At 49.3% G+C, this 24,839-nt stretch overlaps 1 protein-coding gene across 2 annotated transcripts in view; it reads left to right on the forward strand.

The window, feature by feature from the left end:
- Window positions 1-24,839, forward strand: part of MRPL10 (mitochondrial ribosomal protein L10) — a 61,746-nt gene that overhangs the window by 31,291 nt on the left and 5,616 nt on the right. For both annotated transcript variants that reach the window (XM_078645589.1, XM_078645588.1), the window contains exons 3-4: window positions 5,319-5,483; window positions 8,994-9,138. In XM_078645589.1, the coding sequence (XP_078501715.1) occupies window positions 5,319-5,483; window positions 8,994-9,138 (310 nt within the window). The remainder of the gene's footprint in view (window positions 1-5,318; window positions 5,484-8,993; window positions 9,139-24,839) is intronic.

The raw sequence follows: 24,839 nt of genomic DNA on the forward strand, positions 1-24,839 counted from the left end.
CTTTGATTATTATCCCTTGCCCACCTGCCATCATTGAATTTGGATTGAACCCAAAGACACTATGTTCTGCACGGAAGATTTACCCTGTTACCTCACGTTTTCTCTCACTCAGTCACACATTTTTTTTTGTTGAATTTTCAAAAACCTTTATTGTATATAAAGCACGATACATCAATGCAATGAAGACGGGCATCTGTTTACCAAATAGTTACACAAAAATGGTAGCATCTTCTCGTGCATGGCAGCTGACATTTTCAAATAGGAACTCAAATAAAGAACAGCAACATTTCCCTTCCCTTCCCTCCCTCCCTCTAAACAATACGCACCTTATATCGAGGTAGGTGACGAGTCAGAAATCAGCAGCAAACATAATACCTGTGATAGTCAGTGAGGCGCGTACTACAAGTCCAGCAGTGTACAAGCGCCGACCTGTGCTATCTGTGAGGTCGTACTTCGCATCCTGCACGAGCAAACGTGTCGTTGCAAACCCTCTACCTCCTACCATCGTGTATACCACTCCCAAGGCAATTACACAATCCAGTATCTGACGTCTGACAGTGAATGAGAATGCATTAGTTCTACCCAAGATGCAGCATTAGGTAGCGGGTGGGAGCCTCCTCCGTCCGCAATGTCTGTCCCCTCTGGCCCTACTTCCCCATTCGCTTGCTGCCGAAGGAGGTAGGACGTTAATGGCCCCCAAATGTCTTTTGGCCGAGACCTCAGAGGCAGCAGCTCCGCATATGCGTGCAGTTGCTCTTGCCACGTAGCCATGGTAAAAATACAGCATTTAAACTTGGGTGCTCGCCCCCGTCCCCATCTGCATGCCACCAACCTTTTAGCCAATAGTAAACACATCGCCAAGAACTTTTTATGCACGGTTACTATGGATTGAGTCAACTCCAGCAGCACTTTCAGTGGGCAGGGAGGTATAGCTACACCCAACATGTCAGAAATTCCCGCAAAACCAGCGACCAATATTCAGCAACCTTAGGGCAAGACCAATCTAGGTGAATGAAATCAGCCCCAGCCACCCCGCAGCGAAGGCAACAGTCCGACTCACGCAAGTGAAATTTATGTAATCTGACAGGGGTGTGCTATAGCCGGTGCAGAAATTTGTAATGTATAAGACATAGCCTATTGTTACTTGTGATTGCATTAGTTTGTGTGCAGCTAGTCTCCCATTGCTTATCTGTCAGTGGTGTATCTAGGTCATTGTCCCACTCTAGCCGAGCCCGAAGTGGGGCTGTCCTTGGTGTGTTTTGTACATATTTATAAAGTAGTGATATGACATGACGCGGGGCGTCAGCTTGCACCATGCATGTAGGGGCGCAAAGATTTCAGGCTCCTCCAGAAGGGAGGGGGTAATTGTCCGGATTCCCTGCCGGAGGCGGGTATATAAGAAGGTGTCCATTATTGAAGGTGTTCGTTCCCCAAAAAATTGTTTTATGGTGCGAAAACGACCCTGCTCATATAGGTCTCCCCACAAATGAAACTTCAGCCCTATAAGCATTTTACGACAAATCGCTTCACATGTGACCTGTAGTCGAGGATCATTTTCCAATGGCATTCTGGATGAATATAAGAACGGGCTGTCCATGGCATGAGCTATGCGGTGCCAAGCCGCTGCTGTGCAATCTACTCTGGACGGGTCCTGCTCCCTGGCCCCTACCTGCGTATACACATACCCGGTCTTTACCTGCGGGGCCATGTGGCCGTCTTCCACCGCTAAATGTGATATATATATATATATATATATATATATATATATCGCCAATAAACGGCGAAATGTGCCTGGGCGCAATCATAGTACCTCGAACCCGCCTTGATGGTATGGCAGCATGAGTGTATCGAGGCTAAGGTGCACTTGCTTCCCACCCCAGATCAGTCTTGTTAATTGGGCCCTCAATGAGCGGAAGAAGAATTTCCCTGGATTGTACGGGATATTTACAAACCGATACAATAATTTCGGCAATATCACCATCTTGGTGAGGGCGATGCGACCAGCCATGGAGAGCGGGAGACGTATCCACTTGGTGATGCTGTCCGTTATTTTATCTATCGCCGTTTCGTAGTTAGCACGCATCATGGTATCTTTCTGTCTAGTGACTCGTATGCCCAGATACTTCAATTCCTCCAGTTCCTATACAAGAGGATAGTCAAGCTGATATGGATGCGTGTAATCCGTCAGTGAGAATATTGCGGACTTGGCCCAGTTGATCTGCACTCCAGCAATGCCTCCAAATTTCGTGATTTCACGCAGCAGTGGATTCAGGTTTTCCTGGGGCATCCTAACGTATAACGTCATGTCATCTGCATACAGCAAGATGAGCATCTGTCGGGCAGGGTAAAGGAGAGCACGGTGATTGTGCTTTTGCCGGAGTTTCGCAGCCAGAGGTTCAATAGCTATCGCGAAAAGAATGGGGGATAACGGGCACCCCTGGCGTGTACCCCTATGGACGTTAAAAGGGAAGGATCTAGCTCCTTTTAGGAGTACCGTGGCTGTTGGCTGATGATACAGTAACCGCACCCAATCTATGAAACTGAAGGGCATCCCCATATACTCCAGTGTGCCCAGCAGGTAGTCCCACTCAAGTGAATCGAAGGCTTTGGTGGCATCTAGGAATACCGCCTCTGCCTCTCAATTTGGATCGATGTCCTGTAGTACCACATGTTGGGTACGAAGATTATGCGAGGTTGCCCGATTCGGGACAAAGCCGGCTTGATCCGGCAGGACCAAGCGTTCCATAAGGAGATTGAGGCACGTTGCTAAAACCTTGGCCAAAATCTTGGTGTCGCAATTTGTAAAAACGACAAGGGGCGGTAGGAGTTGCATTGATTGGGGGGTTTGCCGGGTTTGATCAGGGAAGTTATGAGCGCCTCACGCATAGTGCTGGGGAGGCGGCCCTCTTCCAGTGCCACATAAAATACCTTTTTTAAAATAGGGGCCAAGAGGCGAGTAAAGGTTTTATAAACTTCGATCGGGAGTATGTCAGACCCGGGGGCCTTACTGGAGCGCATCGACATGATAGCCTCCGTGATCTCATCTAGTTCCAATTCCACATTGAGGAATTTCTGCTGGGTGTCTCCCAGCCAAGCCAGTGCCACGTCCTCAAAATAGGTAGGCAGGTCGAGAGGTTCCTGTCTATGCGAGGAGTATAGAGAACTATAGTGTTCCTGACTCAGTCACAAATTGTTACTTTCACAATCCATTCTCTCCGCTCTTGTGCTTACACATATCGCTTCATATCTGTAAAGATACTTTAATTGAGCAAGGAACCAGTGGCTGGCTACGCATCTTTTTTTTCTCAAAAATGATTGAACATTTAATTGCTATGCCTCTGAGACTGCTACATAGCACAACTTGTTTTCTTTTACACATTTTCTTCTCTTGTATTCCTATTGTTCGATGACACCCCTTGCAAATAGTTGTCCGCCTATGAATAGGTGTCTAAAGAGGCATGCTTGTGTTCTCTCTTCTCGTGTCACTACCTATTACCGACATAAACTTCTTCACCTTATTATATACCCGTTTTGGCTTATAATACTAATATTTTCTCTTCTCCTGTAATCCATCACCTGCCACTTTTTCGTAGGTATCAAACATAGTTGAACCCTCCACTTCCTTATTCTGAACATCTACAAAACAGAAAAAGATCTACTTCCAGCATCCTCTGCGCACTCTGTTATAACCACCTGGATCTTCTTCTCTCTGCCCCCCCACATTCACACTTATGCTTTCCCACCGTTTCTTCCCTTGCTACGATTCTCAGCAGATCATCTGACTCTACTTGAGGCTGGTGGCCCTCATCACTTTCCTGTCACTACTGTCCGGTTGCTTGTAACTACTGAAAACGTGAATAATTAGCCACATTCTTCTGCAAACTGCCCAACTCTCTGATTGACACAAGTCATACATAAACTTCATTATTGCACCATTCTCCTAATCCGTCCTCTTGCATTGCTACTCTACACATAATGACATGATTACATTTGCTGTTTACTTACTTCTCCCAGTCCCCACTGCCACCAAGTCCGAAGACTGTCAGCTCAAAACAAAGCACTCTTTAATCAATACTTAAAGCAGTACATGGCATCTCACCCTCTATCTCTTCTATAACTTATCAGATAGTTTCATACTCAAAAACCCCAACTGCTCTCTTTGCCCAGGCCACCATGTACCACACCCAAGCCAGTGTCTATAAACTGCGAAAACCCTCTACTCAATACTTTTCAAGCTAAGTCCTCCATTCCTAAGTTCAATTATGTCATAAAAGGCTTCCTGTTAAGTGGACACAATCTCTACTGATGAGGGAAGTTATCCCGAAACCCGAGCCATGTCTCGGGCGATATCCAAAAACCCGGGACATGTATCGGGTCTAGAGATCATCAGTTCAACAAGTACCTACTTGCACCCACTGGGGTGAACCACTCAAGAACTCCATGTACCAGAGTCCCTAGGGGCGATCCGGAGGAGGGGCTAGCGGTGTGCGGTCCATTGCGATTGTGTCTGCTTCCTGTTAAGTATCTTGGCCCATGCTTCCTCCATTACTCCTACTCACTCCTCCCAGTGGCTGGCGTTACTCCTTAGTAAGCTGTATAGAATCCTGTATAAATATAGCCTGCTGTATAATTAGTGGACTGTCATGATGTTATTCCATTCATTATCACTCTCTTCACTTTGACTGATGACTGAAAATATTGAACTATCTTGGTAAGATGTACAACATTTCTCATTGAAGTGTTTCAGTGATTTAGAAATGCAAATAGAGAGTTCAAGCTTGGCATCTTGAGTGCATACAGTATAGACCTTGCATTCACTGGGCCCTCGGCACAAGGCTCATATTGTACTCAACAGTCGGAACTGGGCACAAGCAGCAATCTGACCCTAAACACGGACCGCGTATGCAGACAACAGGCTGACCTTGGTCACAGCCTACAGTGAAAATGCAGTAACTGAACCCTGACACAGGCTACATTGAGTAACTGGACCGAGTGCAACCTGCATGGAGAATGCATTAAGAGAACACATAAGAGAATAAGCCTCCTACATCACGTGACTTCTGGAGAGAGCAGATGAAAACAACGGCTCAGCCCAGACGTGAAAGAGTAGGCACCAACCCGGCACTTAATCACTCCAAATAGAGAATTCAGTGACTGGACACACATAAGCACAGACCACGTGATTCAGGAAACAATTGTACCCTGGGTGTAGACTGCCTGGAGCAAGCAAGAAGTCACTGAGAATAATCCTGTATCTGAGGTTTGTTTCTGAGATGTCTGCATTTCTCACTCTTTGTTTTTGTGTGCTTTACCCTCAGGATAGCCTTTTGGTAAAGATCCTCAGTCGGCAACTAAAAGGTGTGTTTCAGGAGAATAAGATGATTGCTGTGTTCCAGAACTGCGCCATCGGCTGTGAGGACATGTTGAGACTCAGGCACAGGCTTTTGAAACACAACATCCATATCAAGGTCTTCCCCAACCAGGTAAATACCATCTGCAGGGATTGGGTTAACAAGGGCAGCACAACACCCAAAATGGGCCAGTAGAGCTGGATTCCTAATGTGACTAATTCACTAATCCACAAACACCTGTCCAGTCCCTGTAGCAGCAACGCGTTTGCTGTCTTGCCCTGTTGTGTAGGGCAGTTATGGTCGTCCTTTCTCCATGCAGTGCACTTCTCTCCATGCTAGGTGCTTTGCGCATCTTATTTTGAGTACACGTTCTCTAAATAGCCTTAGATGCACAGTGTAAAATAAAATTATGTTCTTCAACATAAAAAGTGTGTTAAAATACAGTTAGCGTTGTGCGACTTCCAGGCTATATAAAAAACCACAAGAAAGCGAGAGAGAGTGAGAAAAGAGGGTGCTTACAATAAAATAAAATAAACATTTTATTAACGTTTATTACATTACCTGTACATTTATAATATTATGGTATATGGGAATCATTATGGTGCATTACTCCGTAAATTTCCATGAGTAATTGCAGCCCAGCGTTTCACCTCCCTGTGGTTTCCTTTAAAGTCCAGTCCACACATTTATTTCCAGTCCCCGTACACAGAGGTGGGATACCGGCTAACAACATGTCAAAAAGGGTGTGTGAAAACCTTGTGGTTCAGTGTCAGTGCCAGCCGTCTCACTCGAAGTAAACAAAATGATTCCAGGTTTTGTTGTTCTAAGAATATCAGATGAAGAGGAAAAACGTGACTGGAGATCAGCCCAAGTTGATTCTTTAAAAAAAGTAATTAATCATCAATCCCCCAAAAATGTCTTCATTGAAATATTTTGGGTGTCAACCTTGTATAGCCATATCCAAATAGCTTGTTTAGAAATAAGCTGAAGGTAATGGAGCACATTTAGTAGCCAGAAGCAGGGGGGCCGAGGCAAATAGGTTGTGAAGTGGGTTTAGACCCTTGACCCTGGTTTGACTACAGGGCCCGCACTCGTCCCCCTGTGAAGGTAACAGTCTCCATTACTCTGGGAACTACACAGTGGCAAGTATCAGCACTGCCTGCGTATGCCAGGAAAGTAATTGCATGCCATACACAAAAAAACATTTCATATACATTTGTGAGGGTATTAGTAGCATTATTCCACCTGAAGAAAACCCAGAACCATTGGGGGCATCAGTATAGGACTGAAACATGATGGTGATTTAGGGTCATAGGACCATTGCAACCTTTCAATCCCTAACATACCTTTTAACCTTTCTCATTCACCCCACTAATAATAGGATACCTGGGAGTGGATGTCAGATATTTAAAGTGATGTCGCCACCCCCCTTTTTATTTTTAGCAGTCTACATTAGAGCTTCCTGGGATAAGGTCGAGCCCACCTTGGTCTTATAGGGGTCAGGGTGGACCAGATGATGAAGCACGTCACTTCTAGAGTTTGTGAGGGTTATGTAAAAAAAGGATTTTATTCCTTTCCCCACTTATTAGAGTGGAGTTAGGTTTGACAGTGATCCATCTGGTTCCCTGCACATATAAAGATAGTCCAGAGGGGACACTTTTCATGTAATAAGTAGTTACATAGGGAGGACGTATCCCTCCATATTTGGTCAAAGGATCTCTCTACCCTTTTGGTTATGTGGAATCCTTCTGAATTCTCATTATGTTTTGAGCACATGTACTACAATCCACCACAATATGTTCTAAAGAATAAAGATAATCAGACAGGTATTAGAGCTCTAGTGAGTGAGAAAGAAAATATTGTGTGGTATTGGCAGGCTAATTCTCTATGGGAAGATTGAGGATCATCATTTGTGGCCCTTTCTGTTAAACAACATGGGAGAATAGCATGCAGGTTTGCATCCAACGTCCTCAACATATAGGTTTAGGTACAATAAGGGGATGAAGATTTCTGTTTTCCTGAAACTTGAAATCCATTCATAAAAAAGAATACCGGTTTTACCTATGTTGCTTTAATTACTAATCCAGTCTTGACCGTGCCTAAATAGTAGCACCACAAATAAATAAAAAGATATAACCAGCCACAAAAGCTCCTACCTAGATCCCATTGTTTTACATTCTACAGTCATACTGAATGGATAAAGACATCGGAGGATGTGAGGAGTTTGAAATTCTGACGCAGCATCTGCCAGATGAAAACAATATGTAGCAGCAGTAATTCAGGGGGACAAACTTATTTTGGACTATTACAAGCTTTGTTAGACTTAGCCAGACAATGCCAGACACATTATTACTGGACTCGTCTTGTAGTGCCATTCATGGGTCTACAGTTGCTGGATTGTGTCAAGAGGGACACGTTCTTGTCTTCAATATGCAGTTTGATGGGAATTGCTTCTTTGGTCAAACTGTTGACCCTACTAAAACGTAATGGCACTTAAACACTGTTCAGCCTTTTTCTTAATGTGAATAAGCGTAGTGAACACCATAAGGATGGCTGTAATATGGCAAAAGAGGTTATCAGCAGATTTTGCATTCCGGGGTTAACCTACACAGTGCTACTTAATAGTATTCACAGCCAATGGAAGCAGGCCAGTCCTTCCATGCCTGAGTTCATGATCCACACTCCCAGAGCTTCTGTTCCAGCTAGCAAATGTCAGCAAATTCACTCCCCTTCCCAGTTCTACAACTGTGTTTGACAGATGTTGGATTATTTTACAACCAGCGACTGCCCATCAGCAGGTTCCGCAGACGTGTTGATATACTTATGGTATTGAGTGCATCAGCAAATCCATAAGACACAAGCTAGGTTGTGTCTCTTCTTGAATTGTTGTATTATTTTGAAAGTATGTTACAGTTTCAAAATCTAAATTTACTATATAGATATTAAATATTTCTTCAATTCTAAGTGTTGCTAAAATCCTAAAGATATGCTACATTAAGCACAGCTTGGGTAGTTATTCTATAAAATAATTAGTTGCAGGTGCTGTAGACCTCCTTGGAGGCTGCCTTCTTACCTGGAAAAGTAGCAAATAAGCTTTAAAGATGTCCTTACTCCTTTTCTTTTTTTAAGGGAAGTTTTCTCTAGCACAATCTATCTGCTATTTCTTTTTGTTGAAGCGAAATTTGTTGGGGAGGTTTGTAAATTCGTTTATTTTATGTTATTGGTTAGGGCTCGCTTCTAGTGAGCTTTAATCATGGACTGAATAATTTTTGAAAAACTCTTCTTTCATTTTGAAGAAAAAAACAGGGGGGGGGAACTCGCCTTATAGCAGTTAATTCCCTCAATTGATAACTTTTATGCAGTTGACCAAGTGCAGTCCTTTTAGGGGCTCTGTAAAATATTCTACTAAATGGTTTTCATTAGCTCTCACCTGCATTGTTCTTCTGGAACTACCTATTTGTACCTGGTTACTTTCCTTCCTTAGCTTCCCATCTATAATTACGGATGAAGAGGCTAATGGTAACTCTCCTATACCACACAACCTCATGGCTAATTCTGAGGCTTACTTCTTCTCTGGTCTATTTTCCTATCTGCTTCTAATGCTGTATTTCGTTTGCACCCCTTGGTTTTTCTTTTGTCCAGATTATAAAGCTCACCCTTGCGGATTCTCCCTACAACAACCTCCTCCCGCTCTTCATTGGACACACCTTCCTAATAGTGAGCCAAGAAGTCAAGGCGAAGGAAATGCTGAATGTGGTCCGGAACACACCACAAGTTCAGCTTTTGGGTAAGAAAAACAGTGTCTGATGCACATCTTCTGGGTAACCAATGAAGCAATAGTTATCACGTAGTGTGCAGAGTCATACCCGAAATGTAGCAACTGAAGGACTTGCTGGTGTCCTTATCCTTGGAGGCGCATGATTCACACCCCTGCTATTTAGACAGAACTAATTCTCCATCATGGGATCTTCATTGATTTTCACACCACTGAGATTGTCCATATGTGGTATCTTAGAGGTTTTAAATAAGAAGATTAATTTTAATTGATATTTTTGACTGTAAACTTAAAAAACTCATTTTCGCTATCCTTTATTATTTTTAAGTAGAGTAGATCAAACAGAAGATTTTTGGAAATTTTGCGTCTTTGACAATCCTCTCAATATTCATACCTAAGAAAAAACGTAGAAGAAACTATGCAGGTAGCACAATATCAAGGAAAGAAAAGTGGCACTGTCATTTTGAGGAGTCCGGCTTAACTGCTGAATAGGTTGGAATACAATGATCGTTCAAATGCAGTGCATTTTCAAATTCTGTTAAATTGGATCCCTAAAAACTGACCTCAGCCTAGTGTGTCTTTTTTAGGTCGAGTTTAGGCAGCTTGAATGCCGTGTTTGCAAGACCTGTAGTAATCAGTTTATGGGCTTTAAGAATGCCCTTGTATTGTCGTTTGTTCTTTGTTGTGCTTGTCTTGGGTGCTTCCTTTTTAGGTCTCGTGACCTATCAATGCGCATGCGCATTGAGAGAAGCGAGACTATAGGGCTTTAAACAAAGTTTACCTAACTGTGGCGATTTGGTGCTGTGCCCGTGGCTTTTAGGTCAATGCGCAAGCGCATTGACCTAAAATGCGCGTGCACATCACCAAATCGCCGTCTGTTCCCTCAGCCGCACTCCTCCCACACCTTTGTGAAGCTTAGCTTCACTTCAAAGGCCCCGGCTGCTTCACACCCTCATGCCGCTCTCCCCGCTCTGCCCCCTCCCCTGCCCGCCGTGTGCATTTCTCCTCCCCCCCCCCTCCCCACAGCAATGCCCTCCGTCTTGTTTCCTTTCTTGTTTTTCTTTCAGGTGAGATATCTTTTCCATCATTTGCGATAATACAGTTCTCATATGCATTTTTTAATTATTAGCAGCATATACACAGGCGCCCCTTCGGCGCTTTTGCTCTCAACCCTACTATCCTGTCAGCCGCATCTCTATAGGTTACTCGAAGCATGGCCTGACATGTGCACAGCTTATTCCGGCACCACCATCCTGCCAGACGCTTCTGCTTTGTTCGCCCACCACATGGCCCTATTTGTGCACATTTTACTTTCGTGCATACCCTTACCCGCAGCCTCTCCTTCCCCACATCTGCCTTTTCGGGTCTCGCGCTCACCGCAGACCCCTTCACATGGCTCACACCCACCTTTTTTTCAGGTTACCATGCCATTCCCCACCTATCCCCCAGTCATTTCCGGGTAGGACGCGTGCACCCAGTGGACTCTCGGCCTTGGCCCGCTTATTCTGCCAGCCGCTTCTGCTTTGGTCGCCCACCGCGTGGCCCCATTTGTGCACATTCACTTTCGTTCACACCCTTACCCGCAGCCTCTCCTTCCCGACTTCTGCCTTTTCGGGTCTCACACTCACCGCAGACCCCTTCACATGGCTCACACCCACATTTTTTTCAGGTTACCATGCCAGGTTACCTCACTCACCCTCAACCCCTCACCCTCACTCACCCTCAACCCCTCACCCTCACTCACCCTCACTCACCCTCAACCCCTCAACCCCTCACCCTCACTCACACTCACCCTCAACCCCTCACCCACCCTCAACCCCTCACCCTCACTCACCCTCACTCACCCTCACACTCACCCTCAACCCCTCACCCTCACTCACCCTCACTCACCCTCACCCTCACTCACCCTCACCCTCATTCACCCTCACTCACCCTCACCCTCATTCACCCTCACTCACCCTCACTCCCCCTCAACCCCTCACCCACCCTCACTCACCCTCACCCTCACCCACCCTCAACCCCTCACCCACCCTCAACCCCTCACCCTCAACCCCTCACTCACCCTCACTCACCCTCACTCACCCTCAACCCCTCACCCTCACTCACCCTCACTCACCCTCAACCCCTCACCCTCACTCACCCTCACCCTCACTCACCCTCAACCCCTCACCCTCCCTCAACCCCTCACCCTCACTCACCCTCAACCCCTCACCCACCCTCAACCCCTCACCCTCACTCACCCTCAACCCCTCACCCTCACTCACCGTCAACCCCTCACCCTCCCCTCACTCACCCTCACCCTCCTCACCCTCACTCACCCTCACCCTCACTCACCCTCACTCACCACCACTCACCCTCACTCACCCTCACTCACCCACACTCACCCTCACTCACCCTCACTCACCCTCACTCACCCTCACTCACCTCACCACTCCCTCACTCACCCTCAACCCCTCACCCTCACCCTCACTCACCCTCAACCCCTCACCCTCACTCACCCTCAACCCCTCACCCTCACTCACCCTCACTCACACTCACCCTCCACTCACCCTCAACCCCTCACCCCCCTCACCCATCACCCTCACTCACCCTCAACCCCACACCCTCACCCCTCACCCTCACCCCTCACCCTCAACCATCACCCTCAACCCCTCACCCTCAACCCCCTCACCCTCAACCCCTCACCCTCACTCACCTCACTCACCCTCACTCCACCTCACTCACCCTCCCTCACTCACCCTCAACCCCTCACCCTCACTCACTCACACTCACCCTCAACCCCTCACTCACACTCACCCTCAACCCCTCCACTCACACTCACCCTCACTCACCCTCTCTCACTCACCCTCACTCACCCTCATCACCCTCACTCACCCTCACTCACCCTCCACTCACCCTCACTCACCCTCACTCACCTCACTCACCCTCACTCACCCTCACTCACCCTCCCCCACCCTCACTCACCCTCACTCACCCTCACTCACCCCTCACTCACCCTCCCTCACTCACCCTCAACCCCTCCCCCTCACCCCTCACCTCACCTCACTCACCCTCACTCACCCTCACCCCCTCACCCTCACTCACCCTCACTCACCCTCAACCCTCACCCTCACTCACCCTCACTCTCACTCACCCTCAACCCCTCACCCTCACTCACCCTCAACCCCTCCCTCACTCACCCTCAGCCCCTCACCCTCACTCACCCTCAACCCCTCACCCTCACTCACCCTCAACCCTCACCCTCACCACCCTCAGCCTCCCGCTCAACCCCTCCCTCACCCTCAACCCCTCCCCCTCACCCTCAACCCCTCAACCCCTCACCCTCAATCCCTCACCCTCACTCACCCTCAACCCCTCACCCCACTCACCCTCAACCCCTCACCCACCCTCACTCACCCTCACTCACCCTCACCTCACCCTCAACCCCTCACCCACCCTCACCCACCCTCACCCACCCTCACCCACCCTCACTTACCCTCACCCTCACTCACCCTCACCCAACCCCCACCCTCACTCACCCTCAACCCCTCACCCTCACTCACCCTCAACACTCACCCCAACCCCTCACCCTCACTCACCCTCACCCAACCCCTCACCCTCACTCACCCTCAACCCCTCACCCTCACTCACCCTCACCACCTCACCCTCAACCCCCTCACCCTCACTCACCCTCAACCCCCCTCCTCACTCTCACCCTCACTCACCCTCACACTCCCCTCACTCACCCTCACCCCCTCACCCCCTCACCCACCCTCACATCCACCTCACCCACCCTCACTCACCCTCACCCACCCACTCTCCCCTCACTCACCCTCACTCACCCTCCTCCCCTCACTCACCCCAACCCCTTACCCTCCCCACCCTCCCTCACCCTCCCTCACCCTCCCCTCACTCACCCTCACTCACCCTCACTCACCCTCACTCACCCTCACTCACCCTCACTCACCCTCACTCCACCCTCACTCACCCTCACTCACCCCTCTCACCCTCACCCTCACTCACCCTCACCCCCATCACCCTCCTCCCATCACCCACCCACCCACCCCCTCTCACCCGCACCCTCCACCTCGCCCTCACCCTCACTCACCCTCACCCCTCACCCTCACTCACCCTCAACCCCTCCCACCCACCCTCACCCACCCTCACCCTCACTCGCCCTCAACCCCCTCACCCTCAACCCCTCACCCTCACTCACCCTCAACCCCTCACCCTCAACCCCTCAACCCTCAACCCCTCACTCACCCTCACTCTACACTCACCCTCACTCTCACACACCCTCACTCCACTCACCCTCAACCCCTCACTCCACCCTCACCCTCACTCACCCTCAACCCCTCACCCTCACTCACCCTCAACCCCTCAACCCCTCACCCTCACTCACCCTCACCCACCCTCACCCTCACTCGCCTCAACCCCTCACCCTCAACCCCTCACCTCACTCACCCTCAACCCCTCACCCTCACTCCACCTCAACCCCTCACCCTCACCCCTCACTCACCCTCACCCTCACTCTCACTCACCCTCACTCTCACTCACCCTCACTCTCACTCACCCTCACTCACCCTCACCACTCACCCTCAACCCCTCACTCACCCTCAACCCCTCACTCACCCTCAACCTCTCACTCACCCTCCACCCTCACCCTCAACCCCTCACCCTCAACCCCCTCACCCTCAACCCCTCACCCTCAACCCTCCCCTCACTCACCCTCACTCACCCTCACTCCACTCACCCTCACTCACCCTCACTCACACTCACCTCACTCACCCTCACTCACCCCTCACTCACCCTCAACACCCGTCACTATCCCTCTCTTCACTCCCTCACCCCTCTACTCACCCTCACCCACCCTCACCCACCCTCATCCCACCCTCACCTCACCCTCACGCCACCCTCACTGTCACCCTCACCCACCCTCACCCACCCTCACCCACCCTCACTCACCCTCACCCACCCTCACTCACCCTCACCCACCCTCACCCACCCTCACCCTCACTCACCCTCACCCTCACCCACCCTCACCCACCCTCAACCCCTCACCCTCACTCACCCTCACCCTCACTAACCCTCAACCCCTCACCCCCTCACTCACCCTCACTCTCACTCACCCTCACTCGCCCTCACCCTCACTCACCCTCAACCCCTCACCCTCACTCACCCTCACCCAACCCCTCACCCTCACTCACCCTCACTCGCCCTCACCCTCACTCACCCTCAACCCCTCACCCTCACTCACCCTCACTCACCCTCACTCACCCTCAACCCCTCACTCACCCTCACTCGCCCTCAACCCCTCACTCACCCTCACTCACCCTCACTCACCCTCACTCACCCTCACTCACCCTCAACCCCTCACCCTCACTCACCCTCACTCACCCTCACCCTCACTCACCCTCACTCACCCTCACTCACCCTCACCCTCACTCACCCTCACTCACCCTCACTCACCCTCACCCACCCTCACCCACCCTCACCCACCCTCACCCTCCCTCACCCTCCCTCACCCTCCCTCACCCCTCACCCTCCCTCACCCTCCCTCACCCTCCCTCACCCTCCCTCACCCTCCCTCACCCTCACTCACCCTCACTCACCCTCAACCCCTCACCCTCACCCTCACTCACCCTCAACCCCTCACCCTCACTCACCCTCAACCCCTCACCCTCACTCACCCTCAACCCCTCACCCTCACTCACCCTCAACCCCTCACCCTTACCCACCCTCAACCCCTCACCCTCAACCCCTCACTCACCCTCACTCTCACTCACCCTCACTCGCCCTCAACCCCCTCAACCCCTCACCCTCACCCACCCTCACCCTCACTCACCCTCAACCCCTCACCCTCACTCACCCTCACCCTCACTCACCCTCAACCCCTCACCCTCACTCACCCTCACTCACCCTCAACCCCTCACCCTCACTCACCCTCACTCACCCTCACTCACCCTCAACCCCTCACCCTCAACCCCTCACCCCCTCTCACCCTCAACCCCTCACCCTCAACCCCTCACTCACCCTCACTCACCCTCAACCCCTCACCCTCACTCACTCACCCTCAACCCCTCACCCACCCTCACAACACATATTGTGTTACAATAGGTGTCACATTTGCGAAAGATAAAACTATTGGCATTGTAAATAACAAAGCTATTAATTTCGCTATTTTCAAAACAAGCACATAAATAAAAAATGTGTCCTTTACAATACCAATAGCTCAAACTTTCCTAATGCGAGACCTATTGCATTGTTGTGCTTCTCTCCCCTGCTGCACTCTCCTGCTCTCTAGAGATGTGGCCTAACGACCAGAGCTGCCATCTAAGTGACGTAAATACAAAACATGTTGCATTCCAAATGCTATAGGTGTCACATTCGCGAAAGTTATAACTATTGGCATTGTAAATGACAAAGCCATCAATTTAGCAATTTTAAAAACCAACAAATAAATAAAATGTCATTTACAAGACCAATAACTCCAACTTTTCTAATGCGAGACCTATTGCATTTCCAATGCTTGTTATTATTGTTGCATTTTTGGGTTTCGCCTGCCGAAAGGCTGTGCTCTGCGCAGGTTTTCAGCGCAGGTGAAATCCTTTGTTGACTATAAGGAGTTCGGGAACGTCCCCCGGCTCTCATTGGCTAGCTCCATAAATGGAGGCTAGCCATTGAGTGCCGGATCTGTCCGTCAAGGCCGGACCAGATTCGGGGGCGTTCCCGAGATTTTTTCCCTGGGCGGAGTTACGTTTTTTCCGTTCCCTCCCCTTTCACTGAAAGTGATTTCAGATGCGCTGTCCATTCCCGCCCCCTCTGCGCTGTCCATTCCCGCCCCCTCTGCTGCTGTCCTGCCTTGTGTCCCTCCTCCCGCCGTCCCCCCTCCCCCCTCCTCGCTGTCCTGTTATGGCCCGATCGAGTGGCCACCTCGATTGTTAACTAACTGAAGAGCCGGTGCCCACCCGGCATTGCCCCGTGTTCTCACCGCTGCGGCCCGGGGGCCTGAAAGTGATCAGAAGCTGAAGCGAGAGAAACGAAGGGGCCGCGACCTGATTGGTCCTCTGTTGACAGGAGGCGCGCTCTGATTGGGCGTTTGCAGTAGGCCTGTCCCGAGAGCCGCGCTCTGATTCGATGCCTTGCCCGCAGAAGCTGGGCGTGTATGGAGGCACGACGCAGGAGCCGCGACCGGATTGGGCCGCAGCAGTGGAGCCGCCCCAGCGAGGATCCGGAAGCCGAGTCAGCCGTTCGACCCCGTCCTCGCCGAGGGAATCTCCGAAGTGCCGGGTAATCACCGCCGGGTCCGGGGAGAAGAGGAGGAAGAGTGATGGCAGCTGGACTGCAGGGCCCCCGTGAGCGGAGGGAGCCCTGCGGCGAGAGGAGCGGCCTTCAGAAGCGAGCGGAGGGGGCGCGAAGCACATTGCCGGTGCCTGCCCCCCCCCCCCCCCCCCCCCCGTGAGGCTCCCCGACTGGAGGGAGAGCCCCGAGTGAAGAGAGAGCCGCCGGCCGGTGAGTGAGCCGACGAAAGGGAGGGGCGCCGGGACACATTGCCGGTGTCCGCCCCTCCCCCGCAGTAGCGCGAGCTCGCGTTCCTTGGGTGTGTGAAGCCACGAGGGCTTCAAGGGCGGCCCCGGTTGGCAGTGGGTCGCCCCAACGTGCACAGAGCCCGGAGAGGCTCCCCGCCCCATTTTTTTGTATTTAGAGCCCTGAGAGGCTCTGGGGGGCATTTGGTGAAGTAAATGGAGAGTCAGGGCGGCCCCGGATGGCAGTGGGTCGCCCCAACGCTGAAGAGAGCCTGTTGAGGCTCAGAGGGGCCATTTTTCAGGACGTCGAGCCCCAGAGGGGGGCTCCAACGACCCCATATTTATAGCTGGTGAATGCTTTTCCCTCGCAGCTGAGGTAAGGGGAAAAATGCTTTTATATATATATATATATGTATGTTGTGTGCGTGCTGGCAGTTGTAAGTGTGTTTATGTAAGAGTGTAAATGAGTAGGCAGAGTGTGTGTTTGTATATGTATAAATATGTATGTGTAAGTGAAGGTCAAGCCCCTCCCCCGCAGTAGCGCGAGCTCGCGTTCCTTGGGTGTGTGAAGCCACGAGGGCTTCAAGGGCGGCCCCGGTTGGCAGTGGGTCGCCCCAACGTGCACAGAGCCCGGAGAGGCTCCCCGCCCCATTTTTTTGTATTTAGAGCCCTGAGAGGCTCTGGGGGGCATTTGGTGAAGTAAATGGAGAGTCAGGGCGGCCCCGGATGGCAGTGGGTCGCCCCAACGCTGAAGAGAGCCTGTTGAGGCTCAGAGGGGCCATTTTTCAGGACGTCGAGCCCCAGAGGGGGGCTCCAACGACCCCATATTTATAGCTGGTGAATGCTTTTCCCTCGCAGCTGAGGTAAGGGGAAAAATGCTTTTATATATATGTATGTTGTGTGCGTGCTGGCAGTTTTAAGTGTGTTTATGTAAGAGTGTAAATGAGTAGGCAGAGTGTGTGTTTGTATATGTATAAATATGTATGTGTAAGTGAAGGTCAAGTGGAATGTAAAGGCACTTCCGCTACCCCAGGCATTTTGGTGAATTGACCTTGGAGCCGCATCTTAAGCGGACTGCAGGCCACAGGGACTAGGGTGACGCAAGCAATGCTGGAGAGCGGTCAGCAACCCGGAGAGTGACGTCAGCAGAACGCAATCCACCCAACGAGTCCCCATCATGGGGTGTGCCCTTACTTGACCCATCAGGCGTAGATAAACGTGCGAGTGTGTGCTCTGAGACCCCTGTGTATGGTGAGGTGAGCTGGGCGCCTCGCGTCCTTTTGACCTTTCTTCTTTCTTACTCCTGGCCTCTTTCATCCCTTCCCTTTTATTTCTGCCCTCTCTCTTGCTCTCCCACTCTTTTCTGCCCTCCCACTACTTCTTACACTTTCTCATTCCTACACTACCTCTGTATCCTGTCCTCTCCTCTTTGCATATGCCCTCTCAACATGCGCTATCACTGCACACAGCCTCTCTACACACGGCCTCTCTGCACATGCCTCTCTCCATATCATCTCTCTGCACAGGTCCATGTGTAGAGAGGGCAAGTGAAGAGAAGGCATGAGTAAAGAGGGCGTGTGCAGAGAGGGTGTTTTCCGGACAGGGCAAGTACAGAGAGATCAAGTGCAAATAGTGCATGTTTAAAAGGGCATGTGTAGAGGCTATAAGTTGACCAGTGCTTATGATGAGAAAGTGAGTGCAGGTGACAACAAATCTGCAAACTCCAATGGTGTTCCTTATGTGATGAGAACACATCTGCAAACTGCTATGGTGTTGCTTTCCTGAAGCACTGTCAACTTTTTCGCACATTTTTTCCTCTTTCTGTCTACATTACTACACTAATACCTGCCCCCTCTCTCCCTTCTACCCTCTCTCTTTCTTGCCCTACATCCTTCCTTCTCACTCCCTCCCTTTCCCTCTCTCCCACTCTCTCCCTTTCCACCTCTCTTCTGATCTCTTTCACTTTACTGTCCTCAATCTCTTTTATCTCTCTCCTTTGTTTCAATCTCACTTCCTTTCGCCCTCCCTCTACATCTCTCACACTCCTGCCTTTCACTCTCCATCTACATCCACATTTTCTCTACACTTTCTATCCCGCACTCCTTATCTTTTCTTTCAACACTCTCTCGCTTCTGCCCTCCTTCCTGCTCTATTCTTTCCTGACCTCCCTATCTCTTCTGCCTTCTCTCACTCTATTACCTCTGCCCTTCTCTCTACTGTTATCCCTCTCTCTCTTCTGCCTTCTTAGTCTCTACTGCCCTCCCTTTCCACCTCTCTCTTCTGCTCTCTTTCACCTTCTTGTCCTCCATCTCTCTCCTCCTTCTCCTTCCCGCACTCCCTCTAACCTGCTGCCCTCTCCTTTCTGCCTTTCTCACACCCTCCTACCTTCCCTCATGCCCTCACACTCCTTTATGCCCTTTCTCTCTCTCTTCTGCCTCTATTCCTTCCTTCCTGCCCTCCCTCTCTATCCTGCCCTCGCTTCCTTTTGACCTTTCTTCTTTCTTACTCCTGGCCTCTTTCATCCCTTCCCTTTTATTTCTGTCCTCTCTCTTGCTCTCCCACTCTTTTCTGCTCTCCCACTACTTCTTGCACTTTCTTATTCCTGCACTACCTCTGTATCCTGTCCTCTCCTCTTTGCATATGCCCTCTCAACATGCGCTATCACTGCACACAGCCTCTCTACACACGGCCTCTCTGCACATGCCTCTCTCCATATGATCTCTCTGCACAGGTCCATGTGTAGAGAGGGCAAGTGAAGAGAAGGGACTGCAAAAAAAAAGGTAATGGCAATGTAAATGACAATGCCATTTACTTATCTGTTTTAGAAACAAAAACATAAATACAAATTTTGGCATATACAATGCCAATAACTAACTTTTCCAAAGGCGAAACCATTGCATTGTAAATGCTTGTTCTAAATGTCTTTCCTATGTGTGCGTAGTTCCCTCCCCTGCGATTTCACTAAGAACTTTATTTGGGTCATCATACTTCAGGGGCCTTCATGCATCCTCCTCTTACAGCTTTGATGACCCCTCCTCCCCTCTGGCGTCTGGGCATTGCAGCCTTAGTGTTCGTTAGGTTGTCAATAGCTGGTGCCAAAAACAAAGAAAGCATTCGATCTTTCCATTTAAAAACAGCTGTTTCCTGAATAAAGAAAATCAGCGTGGCTTTCCTTTTCTTTCTTAAGTCTGTCCGAATGCCTCTCATAGCCCTTGTATTTGTCACTGTTTCTGCCAACCAGTTGCTGACGTCCTTCCTGCGCAGCTTCTTGTTTTCCCCTTCAAAATGTAGAGCGGACCTTTGATGTGTAGCGAAGTGAAAAGTTGCAAGTGACATGTAAACTCTGGCTCAGAGGCTGTTCAGAGGCCGCTGCATATCTAAGTAGCTGCAGGTGAGGCGGCTCGGTGAAGGCAGCTGCAAGGAGCATGGGCCTGTGGGGGCTCCCGGAGCTTGGCTTGGACATTGACGCTCTCCGTTGATGTACTGTAGATTTCTGGTTGTAGGCTTCTTTTTCTTGACATTCTGTATAATTAGCACTACCTGTTCACGAGTTGCTAATCGTACAGCAGCAGTCAGTCTTCCACCTTGTGCATAAATCTGTCAGGTTATTTCAGAATTCATTGGTATTCAGCTCACGATGGGTTCAGAGAAACATTGAGGAGCCATTCAGATCTGGGTCGCTGAATCGGAACTAACTGGGGCTTTGCCAACCTTGGAAGGCTGCGTGTGTCTTGGCAAGACTGAAACTAGTGATACGCCGATGTCAGCAGTGAGCATTCAACTCCTTGAGGTAACTGGCTGTCCGGTGCGGAACAGTTTCTGCAACTATTGATTTGTTTGGTAACGTGTGTGAATTCAGACCATGCTTTCTATTTCTAAGGCGTCTGGTATCTGTTGCCAAGAAATATTGCTAGAACAATTTGCAGACCATACTCCTTGGTGGGATTCCCAGCACTGTGGTCAAAGACTGAAGGAGTGCAGAGTCTGAGCTTCTTCTTCAAACTACCAGACGGCGCCATGTCCAAAGAGAAACCCTGTTTCAAGCCCTTCACATCGTTCTTCCAAACATAAGTTGGTTCACATGAAGTCAAGAAAGGTGCATCTCACATCCAGGATGTATTGCTTTGTTTGGTAAAGGCTCCTGACATGGAATGATCTGGTGACCCTGCCTTTTTACCCATCTCTGACGGTATGATGCACACACTGGTGAATATTGTGAGAGAACTCTAATAATAATTTTGCACGTTCGTGCAGTTTTCTTATTGGAAACTTTCCAACTGCGCAGTTAGTAAAATAGTTTATATATCACATTCTTTTTCTTCCCTTTTCTCTTTTTCAGGGAATGCTTTTTTTATTAGGTCTCGCCTTAGCCAGCACATGTGCGGTTCTGCGAGACATTTGGTAAGCGGCTTTTGAAAGTGCCACCACAGGCTTTTGGTGGCCTCAAGCTTGTGTGCATGCGCACAGCCGCCATCTGCTTTCGCGGCAGCGCATCCGTGTCACTGTCACGGCCGCTTGGCCAATGCTTGTTCATTCTCCTTCCTTAAAGAAACCCAGCTATATTGTGTCAGCAGGACAGATCGCTCTCACCCTCTCAACATCCCTTTTCCAGGGATTACCAAATACGCTGCTTGCTAGTGACACACGCGCACAATAAAATCATGCAACGTGTGAAATGCCAGACTAGAATCGGGGTCAAGATAAGGGTGCGCTCAGGCGTGTACTGATGTTTTTCTGGTTCTGGCATGTTTACGTTTTGAAAAAGTCTAGCTAGGCTAGAGATTTGTCCAATCTGCTCTCAACGGCGTTTTAACCAGGCAGCCATATTTAAATAATGTATCTCCTTTCTGGGAGGAGTACATATAAGTGTATACAGGTAAACCATTCGCGCTGTAAACAACTAATTGTTAAACTTCAGTATAAAAGCTTTAAATGTAAATGTAAATGTCATGGTATTTATAGAGCGCACTGTCACCAGACGGTCACCTTGCGGTGTCGCCTATTCGGCTTCCTGGCGCTGATACTCATACCGCTGTGGAACCCCTCCTGGCTTTCCCTGTGAAGTGTCCACTACTGGGCACCTCAGGGTGAAGCCAGGCATCCTTAGCGCTGTTGGGGCCGGTGTGGAGGCTAAGCAAGCTATTTCCCAGAGTTGCAGCGTGGGGCCCGTGATTAGAATAGGCACCGAGATGAGAATTAACAGGTCCGAGGAAATTGAGCCCGAGACCCCGCCAAGGCGGGAATCGAACCCTAGTCCCCTGGCCAGAACCTGCATCAGGGTCTGCCGCTCTAACCATTGAGCCACACTCCTCCACCTTTAAATAAGACATCATATTGTATATAATGTACACCAAACAATTAGTTTCCCGAACAGCATGAAAATTAAGAAAGCACTGAATATACATATATGTTTTCATACTTATTCGTTTCGATTTGGTTGGTATTTTTTAAACAAAAGGGGAAGCAAACATAAATATATATGGTTACTACGTTTAGTCCAAGCAGCCGCCGGTGTAATTATGACCCTATCTGTTTTTCTGGGGGCGAGCACCTAAGGTTTTATTCCTGTTTAAAGCAGCATTGGTTTAAAACTGAAGGACACAAGTTTTCTCTTGAAGGCAGCTAGGCGCTTAGTCGTTTTAGGATATAAGCATTTTACATTTTCTCGAAATGAAAAAAGTATGGGTTAAGTTGCTATGGGGATGCTGACAACGATTGAGATTAAGTACTGCTCTGTTGCATGGTACGTTATTGCTTTGAACGTTTGTGCGTGCTGTGATTTTTTTGGGTATAGAATACCCTAATATTTTGAACAAATTGTACTTTTTTATTAACTGCTCCTTTGATTGAAACTTAACATCTCTATTTCAAGATGGCCGCTATGTATTACAACTCTACCAAGAAGAACATCCTCGTCGTCTGTAAATTCCGTGTTCATTTATTTTTTTTCACTCCCTTATGGCCTGCACAAGCCCCTCCTGGCTTGATTGGCGGCTCTGCTCCAGGTTTTGGCTGGGAGAGGAACGGCTTGGCAAGAACGAGAGCGTTACTGCTAGTGCAGACGTGGTGTTAGGAGCCGCTGCAGCAGGGTGGGAGGAGGAGGAAAGGAGTCGAAGCACACAGCAGCAGTGGAGCCACCGTTGCCGCTAGGCCCCTGTTAGCAACACCATGGCCATCCGCAAGAAGACCAACAAGAACCATTGTGTCGTGCCTAGCTATGGTCACTGGAGCACAATTGCTATCTTTTCTACAGACAAATATCAGCAACTTCTTCCCATTTTTTAAATTTACTTCGAAAATAAATACGTGTGTATACCCGCGCATGATTAATTTCCATTCTTTCAAAAAGATCACCAACCTTTCCAGTGTTGTCTTATGACTGTTTATCTAATGTCTGCCCCCAAATCCACCACTTATCTACAGAATCTGTTCTACCACCCTGACTATTTGATGTATCATTTCTTGCTCACATGATTATTTCTCAATCAGTAAATACATTGATGAGAGAGCCCTTGTGTTCCCGGGGTGGCTGCTGTAGACTCACCCAGTGTATCACTTTCTGCGCTCTTTAACCATAAAGAGGTACAAAAGGGGGTGGTGATGGACGGAGCATCCGAACCAATCAAACACTCGCACCCAGTCAAAAGATCTGGGTTGAATCCATCGCCGTTCTTTAGCCCACTCTGCCACCCCAGTTCAGACATGGCTATATGCAAATCAGTCTGACCCTGTGCCTCAAGGGAACAGTCCAGCCCGAACTGCCAAGCCATGCCTTCCCTGGACCGGAAACAAGCTTCAGAGGACCGGTTTCTGGCATTACAGCCGTCTTCAGCCCGGCTTGCTTGAATCCAGTGGCAAAGTGAGCAAGGGACTCGCGTCTGAGCATACCCTGCCACACTTATGGCGGCCAAAAGCGGTACAAAAGGGGGTGGTGATGGACGGAGCATCCAAACCAATCAAACACTCTCACCCAGTCAAAAGATCTGGGTTGAATCCATCACCGTTCTTTAGCCCACTCTGCCACCCCAGTTCAGACATGGCTATATGCAAATCAGTCTGACCCTGTGCCTCATGGGAACAGTCCAGCCCGAACTGCCAAGCCATGCCTTCCCTGGACCGGAAACAAGCTTCTGAGGACCGGTTTCTGGCATTACAGCCGTCTTCAGTCGGCTTGCTTGAATCCAGTGGCAAAGTGAGCAAGGAACTCACGTCTGAGCATACCCTGCCACACTTATAGCAGCCAAAAGCGGTACAAAAGGGGGTGGTGATGGACGGAGCTATCTGGGCTCCATCCATTCTTTCTGGGCTAAAGAAAGGTGATGGATCAAACCCAGATCTTTTGACTGGGTGTGAGTGTTTGATTGGTTCTGATGCTCCGTCCATCACCACCCCCTTTTGTACCGCTTTAACCATAAAGAAGCATTGGCATAGCCAATAGGTCTCGCTTTTGGGACCTTATAAGTGTTTAGCCATGCAACAGTTGATGTTGTTGCACTAAGGATATTTTGCTGCATAACTATATACTTATAAGGTCCCAAAAGCGAGAACTATTGGCTATGCCAATGCTTGTTTAAATGTTTTTTTTCCAGCTCCTTCTCTGTGGCAGTATAGTAAATTATTACTGTTCTCTGGATTGTTTGGGTATACTTGTAGAAGTGCGGGTAAGTGCTAGAAAAGCAGGGCGAATGTTTGTGAGTAGCCACAAATACGGCTTCCTCACCCTGTTTCCACTGCATTGTCTTGATCTTGGTGTTGACATTACCCGGAGAAGGCTCGTCTATTTATCTTAGAGTGACTTACGAATGCATAGGTTGCACGCACATTGTGTTACTTCTTTTTGCCTGAGTCCTCTGATCATGAGTTAGAATTTTTTAAATGTAGAAATTAAACAATAATGCCAACAATCTTTGTGAATGTTCCCCCAAAAGTGCATGCTTCTTGGAAATGGTAACAAACCCATTTCTTGCCAGGCAAGATGGATGCATATTCAAAGCACTGCCCATGGACACTAGTGAGAGACCACCAGTGTGCAGGGCACAACACAAGCACGGAACGTGCTTGAGCCCGCAGCTAAGAAACTCGTTTATCACTAAATGAGACAGGATTTTGCGGTCCTGTTAACAGACCTCAAAGCACCATTCATCCAGGGGAGGATGCAAATCCCCATCTCAGTGCATCCATTAATGCAGCCAGTTGGACAGAAGAGAG

Source organism: Lissotriton helveticus, chromosome 5_1 (genome assembly GCF_964261635.1).
Source record: "Lissotriton helveticus chromosome 5_1, aLisHel1.1, whole genome shotgun sequence".
Taxonomy (NCBI): Eukaryota; Metazoa; Chordata; class Amphibia; order Caudata; family Salamandridae; genus Lissotriton; species Lissotriton helveticus.